The following is a 12105-nucleotide window of genomic DNA, read 5'->3' on the forward strand; positions in this document are numbered from 1 at the left end:
CCCCGCCTGGGATTTTCAATCCGAGCTGGTTTCTGGGGGTCTGTGAACTCTTGGGATGGGTCAGACTGAAGGCTGCGCTACGGCCTCGACCCGCGGGGTCCCGACCTGCCCCGGGGGTGGGGGGAGCCGGCCCCCCACCCCCTCGGATCCCGCCCAGCCTCCCCGCCCCTGAGGGGAGCCGGCCCCCAACCCAGGGTCCCGCCCCCGCCGGCCGTGGGGGCGGGGGGGGGGACAGAGGCGCCTGCCCCGCCTCAGCCTCCCCCGGGGCCCAGGCTCCTCTCCCCGCACCGCCAGTAGGTGGCCGGGGCAGGTCACATGACCCCCCCCAGTTGCTACCGCAGAAGCAGAAGCGGGGAGCCTCGGAGAGTCCCAGCCACCGACCGGCCCGGCAGCGGCAACGGGGGAGGCACCGGCACCGGCACCCTCGGCTCCGCCGCCGTCTCCAGCGCAGGGCACCGGCCGGGAGGCTCCCGGGGCTGCAGCTCCCCGCGCCCAGGTGAGGCGGGAAGGGGGGCGAGCGAGCGAGCCCGAGGCTGCGGGTGAGGGGGCTGGAGGAGGGTGCGCGCGCTCCCCGGCCGTTGGCCCGGCGCGCCACCCCCCCTCCCCGGCCGTTGGCCCGGCGCGCCACCCCCCCTCCCCGGCCGTTGGCCCAGCGCCCGGGCGGCACCTGTCCCCCGGCCGGGGGCTCTCGCCAGCCCTGGGCTCTGCAGCGGCGGGGCCGGGGCCGGGGCCGGTCTGCAAAAAGAAGGAAGGAAACGCTGCAGCGCTGGGAGCCTTTGACAGCTGCAGGCGCGGCCCGAGCGAGGCGGGGCGCGTGCAGCCGGAGCTCCCTGCGCTCGGGGTCGGGGAGGGCGGCGGGCGAGCCGGGGAGCGGGTGCAGAGCTCTGGGTGTTTGGGCCTGGCCTTGCAGGGTTGTTCCTGGGGCTGCAGCGGGGCACTTGGGTAGAAAGGCCCTCTGGGGCTGCTTCTCCCTTCCCTTCTGGCCGGCCTGAAGCTGTCCCGAGGGTAACTTCTGCTGAGAGCCCTGCCCAGTTGCGCTAGGCGCTGTACAAACCCAGCTCGAGGCGGTCCCTGCCCAAACAGCGCTTGCGATCTAAGTAACTAAGACCAAGCAGGGTGGTGAATGCAGGTACTACTAACTCCTTTTACAAAGGGGATTTAGGCCAAACAAATAGTGAGTGACCTGCCAGAGGTCTCCAGATGCTGCTGCCACACCATCCTTCCTGTCCCACCTAGGATCCCTGGAAAGTACCTTGCATATCATGTGTGCAACTACAAGAAATTATTATCATAACAAATGCTGCAGCATCACATGAGCCTACATTTGTTATAATTTGCATTTAGTGCAGTTCTTTCTCTTTTCCCTGCTTCGCAGAAAAGATCTGTTAGCAGGTAGGTGTGGAGAGCTCTTGGAATACAAAGAAGTTGTCTTTACAAATTATGAAGCACTATAATAGAGTAACTCAAGTTACCGTTGCCTGAATAAATAAAGGTAGTATATCTTCTGTTCGCATTGTAGTTGTTCTTAGTTATTTGAAATGTTTTTCTAGCCTTTAGTGCCAATTAGTGAGATTATACAGTAAATTCAGCGTTCCCAGTCCTGCAGTGTGATGTGTGCAAGACCCCCCATCACCTCTATTGTCTGCCCACATCAGACTGTGGGAGTAGGAAGGGATAATCTAGTTAACTGGGGACTAGATATGTGTTTAGAACTGTTACTGTGTTCAATTCCCAGCTCAGTCATAGACTTCTTTTGCACTGGTCATTTATTTTCCCCTCTACTCCAGGTCCTTATCTTTAAAAGAGGGATAACACTTCTGTTCGTCACAGTGGTACTGTGAGGCTGAAGTCCACTGACTGTGACATGCTCAGATACTGTGATAATAAATAAATACTTTGATGAATAGACAAAAAAAATTTCTGATAGGTCAAATAGTACATCTACATTGGTTAAAAAAAACAAAACAAAAAAACACAAGGAGTCCTTGTGGCACCTTAAAGACTAACAAATGTATTTGGGCATAAGCTTTTGTAGGCTAGAACCCACTTCATCAGATGTATGAAGTAAAAGATACAGGACCAGGTATAAATACATGAAAGGATGTGAGTTGCTTTACCAAGTGTTAGGTCAGTCTAAGGAGATAAATCAGTTAAGAGCAGGATACCAAGGGAGGAGAAATAACTATTGAAGTGGTAAGAGAATGGCTCATTACAGACAGTTGAGAAGAAGGTGTGAGTAACAGTAGGGAGAAATTAGTACTGGGGAAATTAAGTTTAGGTTTTGTAATGACCCAACCGCTCCCAGTTTTTATTCAGGCCTAATCTGATGGTATCTAGTTTGCAAATTAATTCCAGTTCTGCAGCTTCATGTTGGAGTCCGTTTTTGACGTTTTTGTTGAAGAATTACCACTTTGAGGTCTGTTACTGAGTGACCAGAGAGACTGAAGTGTTCTCCTACTGGTTTTTGAATGTTATGATTCCTGATGTCAGATTTGTGTCCATTTATTCTTTTGCATAGAGGCTGTCCGGTTTGGTCAATGTACATGGCAGAGGGGCATTGCTGGCACATGATGGCATATATTACATTGGTAAGATGTGCAGGTGAATGAGCCCCGGATGGTGTGGCTGATGTGGTAAGGTGTCCCTTGAATAGATATGTGGACAGAGTTGGAACCGGGGTTTGTAGCAGGGTTTGGTCCCTGGGTTGGTGTTTTTGTTGTGTGGTGTGTAGTTGCTGGTGAGTATTTGCTTCAGGTTGGGGGGCTGTCTGTCAATTTAAGATTTTTAGTCCACCCAACAGATCTTTCTCCATGTCTGTTCAATGAAGTAGATATAATTAAATATAGGATGATTTCAGAGTACAGCACAAACCTGATCACTGATATGTATCTTGAGATTTAGAATAAATGATCAAATAACTAATGAAGATGGATACATCTTTAGCGGGGAAAAGATAATCTTTTATAATTCTCAGAAAATTTAGGAGCAGAAATTTATTAAAACCAATGTACCATAAACATTGAAAAGTGTACAAAAGACCACCCTCACTAGGCAACTTCCTGTGTTAAAAGACTGCCCAAAAGCATTCCTCAAATGAAATAAACATAATTCTTTAATTTGTCAGGTTTCTCTTCACAGTTAGTGTTGGTCCCTATAAAAGACTGTTTTGTTAGATTATCAAGAAAATGAGATAAATTTAGTAGTCAGGCCCTTGACTGTATATAATTCAGTGGAGCATTAAAAAACCCGAACTTCTAAAAGTTATTTTTTTAAGACTCAGTGCTACAGATTTGAATTATGGTCTGATGGATGTTAATGCAATTCTTAATTTTGGGTCGTGTGCGGGGTGGGGGGGGCGGAGGAAGGAAGGAAAGAAAGAGTGAGAACAGTAGTGCATGTTTAAAAGTCAGATCAAGGATTTCCTTTGATTTTTTTTCCCCCCCTCATGAATTGCCATTATATCCTGTTATTGGAAGGCATTGTAACAAGGGATTATGGGTAGATCACTAGATATGAATCCGCTATAATTTCATGAATGAATTATGTGATTAGTCCTATAGAGACAAAAGGGTTGATTGCACTTTCGGCTAAATCCTACCCACACAATGGCCCTGATAGGTAATTTGTCATCGTTCCCTGGGGATTGGCATATATAACTCCCATTAGAGTTAGTAGAAGAATTTAATATGAATAAATGGGTACAGAACACCATAAACCTCTGTAGTGCTTTGCAAAACATGGGCTAAGGCATGGTCCCTGCTCCAGAGAGCTTAGAATCTAATATAAAATGAGATAACAGGGAAGGTAAGAGATCATTATTTTCTTCATCAGTGTACAGTAGGAAGAATTCAGTGAAGAAGTATTATTTAAGAAGGGATTTGAAAGAGAAGGGTGACTATAGCACAGAACTTTGAGAAGGTTGGGAGAATGGACATTGTGAAAGGAGTGGATGATGAGATGGTGAAAAGAAAGTAAGTATTGAGAGAGAGGAGGAGGGAGATCTGAAGAGAATAGTATGTAGTAAGGATCAGGTCGGGAAACGGTGATGGGGGGGAAGATAGGTTAAAGAAGGAGGTTACAAGGGAAACAAGCAGCAGCAGATTCAGATTGGTTATCCACATGGAAACTGAAACTGTTCATGTTGAAGGGTAGTGGATTTAGGAGAGGAAGAGAACCAGAGGAGATTCTGGAGCTGGTAGTTGAAGCTGCTCTGAGGGGCTTTAAGCCCTTCCTACTACTGGCCTTGGTTGAGAGAGATGTCAAGAAAGCTGTGGTGACAGCCACTGCTTCTTGTGCAAAAATTAAACCACTTCCTCCTTTGCTCGTGGATGAAAGAGTAGGCTCCACAGTGTCCATTGTGTGCAGGATTCTGCACCAGGGTGAGGTGTACCTGCGACTGTAATTAATTCACGGCTGCAGTGATGTGCAGGAGACTGAGACTTGGAAGCCTTTCGATATTTATGAGAGTTGCAGCATGTGTATTGGGCCTCTTGTGTCTCTCAGCAGTGCTTAATTTGTGCCAGGTCTCTAGGCTTGCCAGTTCATAGTCCCGGCACCTCTGGGCTTGCTGCATTAGTTATGAATGTAAAAAAAATGGCTTGAGCCTCTGCACCTCTCTCATTACAAATTAAGCACTGTGTTGCAGTGGTCTCCTCGCTTGATGGCTGTCATGTACAGAAACATGTGCCATCTGTCACATAAATAAGAGTTGAAGTGACCATGTGGAGATGTAAGTACCGTATGGTCATAAGGCTTTAAAAGTGCAAAGACTGACATTAAATACAATATTGTAATTTGTTTGTATTTTTCCCTGTGGTCTTTCTTGTCCTCTTCTGAGTCATGGGTCATAGCCTCAACTGGTGTAAATTGTCATCACTCTACTAACTTCAGTGGAACCTTGACAGTTTACACCAACTGAGGATCTGACCCAGGATGTAGCCTTTTCTTGCATTATCCCAAGTTTCAGTCACCATCCTTCCTGCAGCACTCTCAGCTCCTCTTGGTGTAGTGGCAGAGAGACAGCAACACTAATTTGGGTTCTTCCCAGCCAACTTTCTGCCCAGACATCAAAAGCCCCCTCAAGTGTCAATTTAATACTTTCTTTATAGGACAGAGCAAGAGAAGAATTAGTTCTTTTTCCCTTCTCACCCCAATTAGAAATAATCCAGGCTTTCCCCCAAGCAGTTTATAAGCAGCATTTGCACCCTGGGAGAAGGCCAGACTCAGAGTTAGGGATAAATTATTTAAGAATGGTAAGTTTTTTGGCATACTTGAAAACTGTTGCAGAGCCTTTTTCTCCCTTATTGGTATCTAAGCCACTATGCTCTTAATACCCAGGATGTAAAGGGTTTCTAGAGATTTCTGACAGGAAGGGAAATCGTAATATCCGGCTTTCAGGCTCAAAGGGTATGTCTACACTGCAATTAAAAACCTGTGGCTGGCCTGTGCCAGCTCACTCAGGCTTGCTGGGCTCAGTCATGTAGATATCTGCAGGTGGGAGGGTCCCAGACCTCAGGCTGCAGCCCAAGCTGGAATATCTAAACCACAATTAAACAGTATGTTAGCCCAAGCCCTGTGAGTCTAAGTCGCTGGCACGGGCCAGCCGCGGGTGTCTAAATGCAGTGTCAACGTGCCCTAAAAGTTTTAGTTTGCACATAGAACACTTGAAAAAAACTGATATAGAAGATAAATATGGTGGTATTCTAAAATGGGAAGACTTATAGGGAGAGAAAGTGAGCAGTGCTTTCACATTTGGAATAAAGCTGCTACCTTCTCTATATGTGTCTCTATTAAAGAGAATTGCTAAGAGTGACGGGTCAGTGGTCCCTCTCTCCTTGTAAAACTAATAATTTTAAAATAGAAAAAACCCTTTCTGACGGTTGTTGGAGAGCTGGGCCATGGGGTGGAAGGTACGTCATTTAACATGTGCTGAGACTACCCAAAGAAGGCCAAATTCTGGACATTTGCCTGTGATTTAATCTTTGAATTCATCGGATCCAGACTGCATTGGCCCCTCTAGTGATACTACTGGGTCGCCATGTAAAAGAGAATTATTCGCTGAAGGATTCAAAGCTTATTTTTTCCTTTTGGTGTAAATGGGGTGTACCTTAGTAAAAGAAAGACCCTGTAGACATTATTATGTGGCGTAAAAGGACCCAGGGCACACTTCTTATGGAAAAGTTTACTGACCACACAGAAATGAGTTCCAGTGGTTACAATACAATTTGGATCAATTTGTTAGGCCAAGTCTATGCTGGAAAAGGGTTGCCAGTCTAGATATACTAGATATACTGGTATACTAGATACTAGGTATACTAGATATACTGGTATAGCTATACTGGCAAACTCTCCTGTTGTTGACACAGTTTATACTGGTAAAAAAGGTTATTTTGCTGGTATAGTTTATACTGGTTTGGTAAGCAAAATAAGATATACTGACAAGTATTTTTGTGCCAGTGGAAACTGCATTATACTAGGCCTTTTGCTGCTTTAGAAATGTTGCAAACAAATCACACTTCTAACTGAGGTTCCTATACCAGCAAAAGTTTCTAATGTAGACCTAGACTTAGAATTTGAACAAAATAATCCCTCACACTTATCTGGTTTCTTGATTATTTTTAGCTGCTTTCTTTGTTATAAGATAGGCACAGTCTTCTCTCATGTACACGTGCATCTCCTTTTAGTTTCAGATGCTTTCTCCTCTTTGTCACAGCTATGCTTATAGTGAGCGTATCTCTTATGTCTCTTCTTATACTGTTTTCTCTCCCATGTCTTCTCTGTTGTTTCTGGGGAGAATCAAATCATCCACTGTATAAAATATAATTTTGAGCCTCCTGCATAATGTTGCAGATAATATTTGAAAGAGACAGACCACATTTGTAACTGTGTGTGCATGCAAATCAAGAGTCGTGCATTTGTGCTACCTTTTCATGCTTGCAATCCCAGCTTTCCTGCATACACCAAAGAGATGGGGAGAGCATTTGTTCACATACTGTTATAAATTTGGGCCAGAATGACCTTAGCACGCCTTATGCTACTATGGAACGTTAGATAGTCATTATCGTTGCATTGTTGATGAAACAGTGGAGTTCTTGTTTTGTTGTTTAGAATCTGAGATCATATTTCATTTAACGCTAAGGCTGCTCCACCCAGCTGATTGTTCTGAATCCTGCTACACTGGGTCACTGATCCCTCCCCCAGTGAAACACTTTTCATAAAACCTCACAGACTAGGTAGGACTGTTGTCAAGGTTAACCAGATAGCTATAAGACAATATGCTTGCACCTGAAGTGCAGTGATTCATACTGATCTTTTTTCAACACTGATGTGCTTTTTTTTTTTTTTTTTGGTAAATTGAAGGAATTAAAACAAAATAAAGTTATTTAAATATTAAATTTTGCTCCCTTCTCTCCTCCCCCTTTTCAGCACATCAGGAACGTATCAGTTTGATGAAATTTGATTTTAAAAAATGTCCAGGAAGAGCACAGACTATGGAGTGCTGCCGGAGTATGAGAAGAGCCAGATCAAAAGGGCTCTGGAGCTGGGAACAGTTATGACAGTATTCAGTCTCAAGAAGTTTACTCCAGAAAGGAGAACTATCCAAGTCATAATGGAAACCAGGCAGGTGGCCTGGAGCAAGACAGCTGACAAGATTGAAGGTTTCTGTGAGTATTGGCAAGGCATGTCAGAACTTGGAATTTATTACTGATAAATGTAATTGACAAAGGGTCATTTAAATCAGTATTTAACAGTTTGCTTCTTTTCACCCAAGAGCATAATTAAACTTTAAAAATTGCATTCTGCGAGCCCTGTTGGTTTACTGTAATGTAGACCAAATGTCTCCTACAGTTCACTAGTTAGGCAGCTAGCCCCGCTGAAGGCTAACTTATTGCTACTCAGGCTTTTCTTCAGGCCTTTTGTCAAAGACTAAAGATTCAGATCCTGATTTTGCAACCTTACTTTCCATGAGTAAGGGATAACTTGCATAATTAAAAGTAGTAGTATCAGGCTGTAAATACTTACTAAAAAAACAAACGCAACCAAATTTAAAACATGCTGGAAAGAAACTTAACTCAGTTTGAATGAACTAGGGAGGCTGGGTTGGGAAAGCTGACTTGCAAACTTTGTTGTTGTTTTTCTTTACCTGTAACTCATTAATGTTTTTAAAAATAAATGTTTGCAGATTATTAGTTTGTACTAAGAGTCCGTGTCTTAGATTATTTTCAATTCTGAGCCATTTCATTACAAGAGGGGGAAAATATTCTGAGTATCGATGGCAAACTGGGATCATCCATTAATTGCAGTCTCATTGTAAGGGCACAGAGGTCTGAAATGCAACCCTACCTTAAATTTTACTAGATGTGCAAAGGTGTGTTTCCTTGGTATGAAAGCTTTGTTGCCATAGGCTCTGTGTTTAAAAAAATAAAAATCATTTCTGTATACATGGATCTCTTAGTCTTCAAAATCAAATCAAATCACAATTAATTAAAAAAATAAAACCAGACAACAAAAATAACACACAAAAATGAAAGTATCCCACAAAAACTACTTTGGGATCTGAAGGAAAAGGACAAAAGAATCACAGAAATATAGGACTGGAAGAGGCCTTGAGAAGTCATTAAGTTCAATCCCTGTGCTGAGGTAGGACTAAGTATACCTAGACCATCCCTGACAGATGTTTGTGTAACCTATTCTTATCAACCTCCTTTGGAAACCTATTCCAGAACTTAACTACCCTTTCCTCGGTGGGTGGGATTGAACCGGGGACCTCTGGAGCTTAGTGCATGACCCTCTACCGCCTGACCTAAAAGCCCGCTGGATGAAGTGCAGACTCATTTAACTCTCTCTCTTTCTAAGTGGTCTTGGTGCCACTAGATGGGACAGAACACCACCCCCACGAGATGTGTAGGTTACATACTTCCCCTAGCTGAGAAAGCACCTCCCGAGCTTCAGAGACTTTTTAGTTGAAGTCCCAGATGAGCCCCTACTTGTAATGCCAACAGACCCCAGTTGTTGGTGGGATTGAACCAGGGACCTCGGGAGCTTAGTGCATGAGCCTCTACCGCATGAGCTAGAAGCCAACTGTCTGTTAGCTACGGCTGTAGAGCAGACTCATTTAACTCTCTCTCTTTAAGTGGTCTCGGTGCCACTAGATGGGACAGAACACCACACCCAGAAGGTGTCTGGGTTATGTAACCACATCACATTGTTGACTTTTATTCAATTTGTGATCCTCTGTCACTTCCAGATCCTTTTCAGCAGTACTACCACCTAGCCAGTTATTCCCATTTTGTAGCTGTGCATTTGATTTTTCTTTCCGAAGTGAAATACTTGTCTTTATTGAATTTCATCTTACTGATTTCAGACCAGTTCTCTAATTTGTCAAGGTGGTTTTGAATTCTAATTCTGTCCTCCAAAGTAATAGCAGCCCCTCCCAGCTCGGTGTCATCCATGGATTTTATAAGCATGCTCTCTACTCTATTATCCAAGTCATTAAGGAAAATGTTGACAAGTACCAAACCCAAGACTGACCCTTGTGGGACTCGCTAAATACATCCTCTCAGTTTGACAGCAAACTATTGATAACTACTCTTTGAGTATGTTTTTTCAACCAGTTGTCCACCCATTTTATAGTAATTTCATCTAGACCATATTTCCCTAGTTTGTTTATGAGAATGTCATGTGGTATTGTGTCAAAAGCCTTACTAACATCAAGTTATATCATGTCTACTATTTCTTCTCATCCACTAAGCCAGTAACCCTATCAAAGATGGAAACTGTGTTGGTTTGGCACAATTTATTCTTGACAATGCCATGCTGGCTACTCCTTATAACCCTGTTGTCCTTTAGGTGGTCACAAATTGATTGTTTAATAATTTGTTCCAATATCTTTCCAAGTATCTAAGTTAGGGCTGCCTGGTTTATAATGCCACGGGTCTTCCTTGTTTCTCTTTTTAAAGATATGTACTGTGTTTGCCCTTCTTCAGTACTCTTGGACTTCACCCGTCTTCCATGAGTTCTGGAAGATAATTGCTAATGGTTCTAAGATTGCATTAGCTGCTTAAAGTATCCTAGAATGAATTTCATAAGCCCCTGCTGACATGAATACATTTAACTTATCTAAATAGACTTTAACCTGTTCTTTCTCTCTTTTAGCTTGCATTCCTTACTCCTTGTCAATGTTAATTATCTTGAGTATTTGGTCACCATTAATCGTTTTAGTGCAGACTGAAGCAAAATAGACATTGAACCGCAGCCTTCTTGTTGTCATCATTTTTTAGCTCTCTTTTGCCATGAAGTAGAGGACCAATACTTTCCTTCATATTTCTGTTGCCCCTAATGTAGAAAGTAAATTTGAAGTACTCTAGTAGCTAGCCATTATGGACAACTACTAATTATTTTCTCGTTATGCCCAGGAAGTCCCTTTTGCCCGGATTCTGCAATGGAATCTATCTGGTTAGTCCAGTTGGCTTCAGTGGGACTCTAAACTGGTAGATCTAAATTTGCAGAATTAGGGAGATAATCTGGAATTTACAGGTTTGGGTAATTTTCCCCTGGTCCTCTCCTTTAACCCAGTGGTGTGTGTGTGTGTGTGTGTGTGTATGTATGTGTGTTTATATATATATGTGTGTGTGTGTGTATGTATGTGTGTTTATATATATGTGTGTGTGTGTGTGTATATATATATAATTAATAAGCATATGTGTATGTATGTATTACCATAGGAGATGTCTGATTGCAGAATATCAGGTGCAAATACTTTGTCAATGTGGTGCAAGTTTCTGTAAAAGTGAAATCCACAATTTTTGGCCTGAAAGGTATTGAGTTAGCCTCTGTTTCTATATAGCATAAAATCTGGTTTAATATCTGAGGCTGATCCCATACTTCAAGGACCTTTTATTTTATCACTGTACTGTTTTTGTCTGCCTATTTCCATTATAATATTGTACTATGTAAGAAAGCAAATTAAAATAGTTAAAAGAACTATAGTGGTGTGTGAGAGAGAGACAGGAATTAGACAATAATTTTACCAGTATACATTACTGACAACATTTTCCTTTCTTTTTACAAAGTTGCATTTAAAATGAAAATGATATATAAATGTGTCAGTCCTGTTCAAGACATTAAAATGATGAATTCTTGTCCATGTTTCCAGTAGAAATAAGTATGTTGACATTTTAAAATGTATATGTATTTAATTTTTTTGTTTTAATTTTCTTCCTGTCCCTGTATACGGAAAAAGTTGTCCTTTCCTCTCTGTGGTAGTGGCAAGCTTGCTTTTCCATGACCCGCCCTTATTCTTTCAATAAAGAAATTGAAGATGAAAGGGATGCTGTTAAGTATTTTAGGTCCAGAATGTGAGGTTTAATTATATTTAATTAAAAAGTAAAATTGAAAACATATTTTCCATGCAAAGTTGGACACTTTAACACTAACAGTATTCTGATAATGGTAAAGAGCCAGAAAGTGAGAGTGATTATAAACAATCAAACTGACAAGTTCAGCTTCATTGTCCAATTTAAGTGTCAGGTATATAGTAGTAAAAAAAAAATTATAAATTGTAAAATGTAAATTTTAAACTTCCACAGTTAAAGTGTTTCCTTATCTGTTTTATTCATAGTATCTTAATTTTTTTTAAACATCTAAGATTTTGGAGTCTCATTCACCATTCTGTTACTCTAGTTGTACACTAGTATGACAGTAATATTATGGCAGTAAAAATGGTGTATTGTAGTGATCGTCAGAGATGCTTTCTGAAGCTTAATCAATAAATATTTAAACAGTGCTCTGAGATTCTTGGATGAAAGAAACTGTATTGTGGGTGGGGCTGGTAGTGCTACCTATTCAGGTTACTTGATCTCCCCATTACAAGACCCTGTTTTTAGTTGCTTATAACTTTGTCAGACTTTAACTATTTGAGCTGAAATGTTCCATGCTGGATGTCTGCCTCAGGGGAATTATTATTATTATTTTATTTTAATTTCAGACACAAGAGTGAAGCTAGATATGTTGTTTTACCCTTGTTAAGTTCTGATGACCTTTTATTTGAAAAGCTCTAACGCCCCCATGCTTTGGAGCAGGGACTCGAAATTTAACAGGTGGGCT

The 12105-nt window shown here is 42.2% G+C and overlaps 1 protein-coding gene across 7 annotated transcripts in view; it reads left to right on the forward strand.

The window, feature by feature from the left end:
* Nucleotides 1-222: 222 nt before the first annotated feature.
* PLCG2 (phospholipase C gamma 2) overlaps nucleotides 223-12105 on the forward strand; it is a 92081-nt gene continuing 80198 nt past the window's right edge. For 5 of the 7 annotated variants that reach the window (XM_073308055.2, XM_073308052.1, XM_073308056.1 and 2 more), the window contains exons 1-2: nucleotides 223-496; nucleotides 7426-7664. In XM_073308055.2, coding sequence (XP_073164156.1) covers nucleotides 7469-7664 — 196 coding nt within the window. In that variant the 5' untranslated portion in view covers nucleotides 223-496; nucleotides 7426-7468. Of the gene's footprint in view, nucleotides 497-1375; nucleotides 1493-2518; nucleotides 2589-7425; nucleotides 7665-12105 lie in introns of all 7 variants that reach the window. The other 2 variants (XM_073308054.1, XM_073308053.1) reach the window with 2 other exon arrangements.

Source organism: Lepidochelys kempii, chromosome 12 (assembly GCF_965140285.1).
Source record: "Lepidochelys kempii isolate rLepKem1 chromosome 12, rLepKem1.hap1, whole genome shotgun sequence".
Classification (NCBI taxonomy): Eukaryota; Metazoa; Chordata; order Testudines; family Cheloniidae; genus Lepidochelys; species Lepidochelys kempii.